General features: G+C 45.6%; 1 protein-coding gene across 2 annotated transcripts in view; it reads right to left on the bottom strand.

Annotated features, from left to right (window-relative positions):
* Positions 1-301: 301 nt before the first annotated feature.
* LOC147466116 (uncharacterized) overlaps positions 302-9,339 on the bottom strand; it is a 70,323-nt gene continuing 61,285 nt past the window's right edge. For both annotated transcript variants that reach the window (XM_086523999.1, XM_086524005.1), the window contains exons 10-15: positions 2,660-2,894; positions 2,438-2,581; positions 2,225-2,353; positions 2,066-2,152; positions 1,882-1,974; positions 302-1,780 (exon numbers count right to left, since the gene is read on the bottom strand). In XM_086523999.1, coding sequence (XP_086380125.1) covers positions 677-1,780; positions 1,882-1,974; positions 2,066-2,152; positions 2,225-2,353; positions 2,438-2,581; positions 2,660-2,894 — 1,792 coding nt within the window. In that variant the 3' untranslated portion in view covers positions 302-676. The remainder of the gene's footprint in view (positions 1,781-1,881; positions 1,975-2,065; positions 2,153-2,224; positions 2,354-2,437; positions 2,582-2,659; positions 2,895-9,339) is intronic.

Here is a 9,339-nt window from a genome sequence, read left to right as displayed (position 1 = left end):
AAGCAGCACTAAAGCATTTGGTGGTAGTGAGCGGAAAGGGTGGAGGGCCACCAAGCTCGCTCTTTCTCCACTGGTGGTGATGGTGGCTTTTTTCCTTTCTCTGTGTGTGGGGTTTTTGTTTTTGTTTTGTTTTGTTTTGTTTTTTTTTTGGGGGGGGGTGGGGGGGGGGGGATATAAGCGCATGCAGGCATCATGCGTGAACACGCACACGAGTGTGCACGTACGTAAGCAGGCACTCTCTGAGTAAGCAAGCAAAGCATGCACTTAACTGTTGAAATTGGGATGGGGCAATCGACACAGATTTAAAATCTCCACGAATATATCTTTTAATCATAACTAAACAAATTATCTGTCAAGCTCTTTCCTTGCCCCAAAATGGGGCCAATTTCCCCTGTTTTCAAGTTTCGGGCGCCGGTCATTTTGAACTTAACTCTCTCTGTCAAAGATCCAGCTGCCAAAAAAAAGAGTTCCTTTCTTGGATGGTGTAGTATGAGCAATTGCAAGCCACTACAACACCAACAAGAAAATACACAAGGTGCTATTATACCAGAGCTAGAACTCTGCTAATGAGAGATAGCAAATTGCCTAATGAGAGATTATGTTTGAGAAGGGCTGCAGAAAAGAATCTGATTGTGTGTGATGTGGGGTGACTGTAAAATGAAGTCCTCATTCATCTTCAAGGCGTGACAATAAACATGTCATTACAAGTTGCCTCCAAGAGGGTCATTGCTACCCTTATAATATAGCTCTCTGCATCTTTGTGGACTCCCCCACTAACCCATTTCCCTAAAACTCTGTGAAACGCCTCTCGAAGCTGTAGCAGGACATGTCCACACCTTCTATCAATTAAGAACTTCAACCAGCCCTCAACCTCCAAGACCATCCAATCTCCAGGCAACTCAGGGGGAACAGGATCAGAACAGAGGTTCACTTTCCAACTCAGAAGAGCAACAGGAAGCGGGGGTAACAACGTACACCCACGTACAAAAACCTGGCTTGTCTGCACCTTTTCCTGGAACACTAGGTAGTAATGTGACTCTGGGTTTAATTGTTTCTCAGTTATTACTGAAGTTGGATGGATCAGCACTCGGTCATTGCGAACCTTGAACCCAAGTCTCCATCGAGGGGCATGCTTGATACCCCTCGACTCTCTGCAGAACTCTGAGCTTGCAATGTTAGGATACAGCCCGGCAACCAACAGAGACCTAGCAACATGGATTGACGCTTGGACACTTAGCCTAATAGACTGTTCCTGGATTCCAGCCTCGGCTAAAGTCTTCTTCAGTTGCTGTCTCATTCCTGCTATAAGCTTCATTGTAATTGGTGCCAAGAAACACTGCTCACAAAATAGAAGACCTTGTCCCTGTAAAGATGCTGCAGCCCACTGCTCAAAAGCATTAACCAAAGCTAGCTGATCACTTCCATACGACAGTCCCACAGAAAAACTTTCTCGCATCCTGTCTGCTTCATCCCTTTTGTTAATTGGCGCAACAAATGGATCCCTAAAACATGCTGCTGCTGCCATGGTCAAGACAGGTTCTAAACAGCCAAGTAAGGCACCATATATCAACATCTTGCCAAACCTAGGAGGGACAGCCAGCTTGGCAAGTATCATGCCCAAGCTTGTTAAGTCCTCGAGGTGATCAATGGCACCCAGATCTTGAAGCAATCTAATAGCAGCATGAACAGCATTGATATTTGGGGGTTGCAATGCCTTCAAGAGGAAGGACACAATATTTGAATGCTTTGAAGGGCCACCACTTGGAGTTGTCTCAGTAGCCTGCCATACAAACCATTAAAATTTTACAATCGCTAGCTTTTTCATCCCATCTTTGAAAAGGGGAGAAAAAAACTGAGTGGTAACTAGTTCAGGCAGCCTACCACAATTGCAAGTGCCTTTATTTGAAGGCATAACTCCTCAAGAGGGACTCGTTGCATCTCAGGAATCTGGTGCTCAAGCATAGACCCAAAAACCTAAACAAGAGGAGATATAATACTCAAAATAAGGAATACAACAGATGCAAACATAAGGTTGAATGAATCTCTAAAAATTCCAAGACTGCACCTGGCTTGTATACATTCTGAAGCAAAACCCAGCTCTCACACGGCCTGCCCTGCCCTGCCGCTGGCGTGCACTTGCTTGAGAGGTCCACTGCACAACATTAAAGCAAAAACATTACAACTTGGCCAGAAATCTTGGAGAACACTCTGCCCACGGACGCACCTGCACCCGAAGTATATTCATGTTCAAAGCTGGATTATATTGTTTCTCTTTCATCTTTCCACTGTCGACAACATAAACCACGTCATCAATAGTGACACTTGTCTCTGCTATATTTGTTGCCAAGACAACCTGCACAATGAACAAATAAGAATACCAACCAGACGCAAAACATGCACATACAGCCAGAGCAGAAGAACCATAGTAAAAGACTACCTTGCGAAGACCTATGGGTGCTCGTGCAAAAGCTGATCTTTGTTCACCAGCAGGAATCTGTGAGTGCAAGGGTAGAATCATCAATCTTCTGCCACCTGGCATTTTCAGGAGTCTTTCTTTCACCATTATGATATGGTCCAATCCCTGCAATGCAGACATATTACTAGCGCATGCCATGATAAGTAGCTGAGTCAATGCAAAGCAAAGCTAAAAGAGCCCTACAGGTAGAAAACATAAAATTGCACCATCAGTCTGAGCAAACGCCTCGGCAATCCATGATATTACATTTGCAATGAGGTCAACGTCAACCTCTTCATCATCTGCAATCCTCGCCTTTGGAAACTTTGGAACAATAAAGCTATACTGACCCATTAAACTGGGTAGATCTTCCAAGTAATAAACCTGTACAGGGTGCATCATCCCTGGGACAGCTATAGCAGGACAGTAATCAAAGTATCTGCAAGTTACACCAGCACAAACTGTCAGTGCAGGCAAATCATCTTTCTGCAAGAAGTTACTAAACAACCAGAAGATTGTTTTAGTGACGATTTGATTTTTTTAGTAATGATTGGACCCAAGCTGATGTGGAAGAAGACAAATCACATGCCAGAAACAGCTATATGGAAGCTGAAGCTGGTAAAAGCAGTACCTTTTGTGGACCTCAATGACACAACCTATATTTTAATCAAAGGGAAACAAGAAGCAGTAGACTATGAGACTATGGATAGCTGTGATGAAGCAAACAAAATCACCACAAGGCACCAAGGTATGGATCTCAGGTGAACTCACCCCTTTGCAACTAAAGAACCGAACCAGTGAGTTAGTGAAAGTGTGGGAAGCAAGGAAAAAAGGCAAATTAGCAATATACAGAGGAGGGAAGGCACTCATTAGAGAATTCACGACTCCGCTACCCTCAAAGAAGCACGAGATATATCTCTCCTACTCAATCATGGTGTAGATTCATGGATTATTTCCTTTGAGCTTTTATGAGTCATAAAAGCCAGAAGTACCATTGTAAAACAGTAAGCTCATGAACATGGAGCTCTAAGCTACTGTTTTTTTTGTTTTTTTTCTTACACGATGAACTGGACTGCAAGATGGATGTATTAGCCTTGTCACATGGGCCGACTTCAAATCTCTCCCTCCATCCCTCCCTCCCTCCCTCTCTCTCTCTCTCTCTCTCTCTCTCTCTCTCTCTCTCTCTAGATATGGGACAGCCAGAGGAGCAGCCACCACTGTAGAGCTCGTCCCACACTCATTCGACCACTACTGGCACTCTCATCGACCGAGCATTGGAGCTACAGAGATACAGACGACCGCGACTGAGGAGAGGAGCTACACAGCATCGACGGAGACTACAACAGAAGATTCGAGCCATACTCTCTCGACATCCAGAGTGCAGATGAGGATGGATCCTCACCATTTCTTCCATCTTTGTTTCACACACTGTTACATCCAGTTTACCGGGTACCTATTGTATCAGCTGCTACACCCACGTAGTTTTAGATTGTAGTAGTAGTAGTAGTATTTTGTTCCACTTCTAGTTCTTTTGTACCCAGACATGGTATTAGATTCACTATTTTGTAACTGATTGGTCTCATAGGTCATTTTGGCCTTTTGAAGACGTTAATATAACATTTCATTTCATTTCATTTCTCTCTCATTTTTTGTCATTTTGTCATCTTGTTACTCTGACTTTGTATCAGATCCACCACATTGTAACTTTCTGGTCTCATAGGTCACTTTGGCCTTTTGAAGACGTTAATATAACATTTCATTTCATTTCTCTCTCTCTCTCTCTCTCTCTCTCTCTCTCTCTCTCTCTCTCTCTCTCTCTCTCTCTCTCTCTCTCTCTCTCTCTCATTTTTTGTCATTTTGTCATCTTGTTACTCTGACTTTGTATCAGATCCACCACATTGTAACTTTCTGGTCTCATAGGTCACTTTGGCCTTTTGAAGACGTTAATATAACATTTCATTTCATTTCTCTCTCTCTCTCTCTCTCTCTCTCTCTCTCTCTCTCTCTCTCTCTCTCTCTCTCTCTCTCTCTCTCTCTCTCATTTTTTGTCATTTTGTCATCTTGTTACTCTGACTTTGTATCAGATCCACCACATTGTAACTGGATCAAGGTGGCCAAGAAAGGGAAAGACAAGGAGATAACGCCCACATCCACACCCAACAACATCATTAACCAGACACTAGAGGAGGAGAAGAGGAGAAGAGTGCGCGCTTTACATGTGAGAATTTGCGGTCTTAAACACAAAGGCTATGTGGACGAAGAGGTAAAAGAACTCACAGCCCTGATGGGGATTCATGAGCCGACACACACAAGGGCATGGAGAGTGGGCAACATAAAGAAAAATGGAGGCAGTGGAGAAACCTCAAAAGAAAGAGCACTCATCCTCCGTTTTCCCTCTATGGAAGCAAAGAAGTCTTTCTTGAAGAAAAGACCAACTCTTAAGGAGACTGGCATCTTTCTCGGGGACGATCTCACCCTCTCGCAGATCGCTCATATGCAGGAAGTAATGCCGGAGATTAGAGCGGCAAGGGGGGAAGGCAAGATCGCTTTCTACCGAGACGGAAAAGTAGTAATACTGGAGCGACGCTCCACATGACGGTGCGAGACTTATGGGACCACACTCAAAGTAGCTGCCTGGAATTGCAATGGATCTATGCGTCTTGATGTGGGTGCTTTTGAGGATAGCTTTACTGGAAGAGACATCATTTTCTACTCTGAGACACACCAGGCCCTGGGGCAATCCATGCCTCACATCAGTGGATATAGGTGGGAGACAGCCTACAGATAGAAGACACGCTCAGAGCACAGAGGGCGGGGCTCGGGAGGAGTGGTAGTGTTATTTAGAGAGGATCTGCAGCCACTGATACATATAGCCCGCAGGGACGAGCAGGCCAGGTACATGTGGGTGAGACTGAAAGCAAAGACAGGCAGATACCTCTATCTAGCTATTTGTTACTTTCCCCCGAGTACATCAGTTTATGCACCACCTAGGGGACAATCCCCTTTCTCTATTTTAGATGACGACATATGGGAGTTCTCTAGAGACGGTGACATTATCATCCTTGGGGACTTCAATGCTAGGACTGCCCATCACCAGGCAGTGTTTTATGATACTTCAAAGGAGATGCTAAGAGAGATAGATGTGGCAGATACGGGCCTTTCCAGACTATCACACGATAAGGAATACACTGAGTATGGGCGACACCTGATAGACATGGGCACTACACATGGATTGGCCATCTTGAACGGCCTACAGAGATTTCCTGCTGCGGGAAGTTTTACATGCTTCCCACACAGACATGGAGCCGGCACGGTGGACTGTCATGGCACAACCGAATCTCATTTCTAGTATCCAGGATCTCACAGTTGGGCCCAGACCGGTCGGGGTGGCAGTGGATCATGCTTTGGTGTCAATGACCATCTCTTTCCAATTCAGTGTAGCACACAGGCCACGAGTAGCACCCCCTACTCGCTACACATTCACAAGGGAGACGGACTCTGTATACATGGACGGAATCTACAGACGCCTATGCACTGAGGACCCGGGGCGACCTCTGGAGGAGTTAACTACTATACTGACACAGACATTACATGAGGCAGCAGCAGAAGCATACCCACACGCCCAGCCTGAGCACAGCCGCCGATCTGGGAGCATGCATCAGAACAGCTGGTACGATGAGGAGTGTCGCCAGACTAGTCCCCCCCCCCCCCCCCCCCCCCCCCCCCCCCCCCCCCGCTATTTCCTCCACAGAGACTTGCGGTCAGTTCGCATCATCTTTGTACACAGTACCTGAACAGCCGCCCCTCCCCAACCCCCCCGACCCATGCCCACATACATGTGTCTTTTTCACCATTGAGATGGTGAAGAAAGCTATTGACAGGATGAAGATTGGGAGAGCATATGATCATGAGGGCCTAGTAGCTGAGCATTTCATGCATGCCAAAGACCTACTAGCAGAGCTTCTAGCAGTTATGTTTAACCGTACCATGTGTGAGGGCCTACCGGACACCTGGAGCCTATCTACAATAGTACCTATCTTCAAATCAAGAGACCCCAGGGAGCCTGGGAATTATCGCACTATTATGATCGGGCACACACTGGCACGTTTGTATGCATCCATTCTTGAGCAACAGCTGAGTAGATGGGCAGAGAGGGAAGGAATGCGTGCAACTGGGCAGGCAGGATTCAGGAGAGGCTTCTCTACTCTTGACCATATCCTAACACTCAGGGCCATCATCGAGGAAGGCAGATCTCATGGGAGACGGATCTATTGTAGCTTTGTGGACTTCCGCAAAGCTTTCGACACGATACCCAGAGCTAGACTGATGCGCAGATTACAGGAAATGGGAGTACCCACAGAGCTCATTTGGGGGATCATGGCATTATACAGATCAGTAGTAGGGCATGTACGCACCCCGGAGAGACTCTCAATGCCGGTTCACTCCACTATTGGGGTGAAGCAGGGTTGCCCACTCTCTCCTACTCTTTTCGATATGTATGTGGATGAGGTTTCTGACTACATTGACAAGGACGGGGATAAAGGTGCACAGTTGGCAGGGACATGGATTCCCCTTTTGTTATATGCGGACGATATTGTGTTGATCTCCGAATCCCCAGAGGGTATGCAACGCCAATTGGATGCTCTACATACGTTTGCCCACGAAAGTGGTTTGTCTGTCAACCTTGGTAAAACCAAGGTTATGGTGTTTAATACCACCCCACAATGGATCAGGAGATCATCACCTACATTCACATACGGGCAGGAGACTGTGGAGTACACAGACGCTTACACTTACCTTGGAGTGGTTTTCACTGGACCCACATTCTCACTCAAAAGAGCAGCAGACACCAGACTGACTAGAGCCCACGCAGCATTGGGTAGATTGGAGAGGATGTGTTCGCAGGTTCAGTTTCACGAACCCCGGACGAAGCTCTGGCTCTTTGACACCTTGGTGGCCTCAGCATTGCTCTATGGGGCTGAGATATGGGGACCTTCATTGGATCACCACGGGAGGACGGGTCGCACAGACGGATGGGGGAACATGGAGAAAATAGCTTAGCCAAATAATCAGCAGTCGTCCAAGGTGTCTTCTTTGATCATCCTGAGATGATTTTAGGCTGTGACGACATCTTCTTCATATTCTTTTGTGAGCCAAGAAAAAGTGAAGATGCGTTTAAATTTTATCGACTTTGTAGACGTTTCTTTGCGCAACAGTAGGGTCGACCACCATGTCTGGTCTCTGTTGTTGGAACTGTTGTAGACGCATCTTACTGTTGTTCGGACTTTAGAATGTTCGAAAACACATCCTCCCGAAAAGACAATGTCAAACTGCTGTATGAATGCTTATAGCCTGAAAACGTGTCAAACTTGAGTGCTTGCCCACCCTCTTCAAAATCCTTGGTCTTCCCACCTTTCTTCTCAAGATGGTCGTACTAGTTCATACGGTACTAGTGTCTTTGCTTCTTGACTCGTTTGAATCAAAACTATCAGAGGACAAGGTGTCCTCGTAAGAACTGTCAGAGTGTTTCCGATGTTTCCGAGATTTCTTATGGGATCTGCTTTTCTCCACTTGTTCTTCTTGCTCTTCTTGCTCTTTTGAGTCTTTCTCCGCTTCTAGTGCTTCCCATCCTCCTCACTCGAGTTGGAGGAAGAGGAACTCTCCGAACTATCAAAAGGTGAAGATGAACTAGGGTCATCCGCAAAGCGTTCACGCTTCTTGGATTTGCTAGCTACCTCGAAAGTAGATTTTCGACCCAAATAGCCGGGATAGTCTGTTGCGTGACACTTCTTCCAAGAGCTCTTCGTAGTCTTCATTACTTTGTTGACCTGTTGCTCAACAGCAGTGTCAAATTCATCTTGCGAGTACAGTTTTTGCTTATCTGCACTCGGCTTTGCTTTCTGTTTTATGGCCAACTTGAGAGGTGAGTGAAAGGCAACTTGCCATCGCGAATGAATCTTGTCAAGTGGGTGATTCTCATAAACTTTGTATATTGTGGATCCTTGGAATACTTGAGAAACTCCATCCTCTCAAAGTCAGCGACAGAATTGGGCCATCCTCTGCTCCGAAGTCCTCGGAAAGAGGCCGGCTCCAACTAGAACCCCCGTTGGTCCCTTCATTCATGTGAGTAGATTGAATGGTTTCCTCCCTACCAGATTCATTGCCAGAATCCATGTGTGCTATAGAAAAATGGATTCTGGCAATGAATCCTTCAAAGAAGAAGATTCACCTGAGCTCTGATACCATTGTAATAGACTTGGACACTTCAAGCCAAAGATTACAACAACACACGTGAGAAAAATGCAAACAATTGAACTGAACTTGAAGAGAGAGAGAGAGAGGAGGAGGAGGAGGAGAGTTGATACAAAACGGCACAGTTTCGACCCCAAATGCATTGGCGTCCCTTCTCGGTACTTCTTTATTATTGTGCTTCACAAGATACAATCTTGGAGGGTCCGCTCTCTTGTGAGAAACACACGTGAGAAAACTACAAACAACTGAACTGAACTTGAAGAGAGAGAAATAAAATGAAATGAAATGTTATATTAACGTCTTCAAAAGGCCAGAATGACCTATGAGACCAAACTGATACAAAAGTGGTGAATCTGTTACAATGTCTGGGTACCTTAGTACTAAAGTACTAAGTGTGAAAAGTGTGAAAGTAAATGTGAAAAAACTAAATACAAAGTATTAAATAAACTTCTTAGGAGCATTCTAGGTGTCTGGCTAGAATGCTTCTAATCCTTTGTTGTAGTCTCCTCCGGTGAAGTGTGCTTCTACATCTTGGTCGTGGTCATCTCGATTTCCTAAGCTCAATTGCTCTGTCAATTAGGGTGCCTTTGGTATGAATGTGGATACTCCTTTGTGTTGGCTGCTGACCTCTT

The sequence above is a fragment of the Adiantum capillus-veneris genome, chromosome 1, assembly GCF_014529385.1.
Source record: "Adiantum capillus-veneris isolate H3 chromosome 1, ASM1452938v2, whole genome shotgun sequence".
Lineage (NCBI taxonomy): Eukaryota > Viridiplantae > Streptophyta > Polypodiopsida > Polypodiales > Pteridaceae > Adiantum > Adiantum capillus-veneris.
The sequence above is the reverse complement of the archived record's forward strand: the minus strand, read 5'-3'. Positions and strand labels throughout refer to the sequence as shown.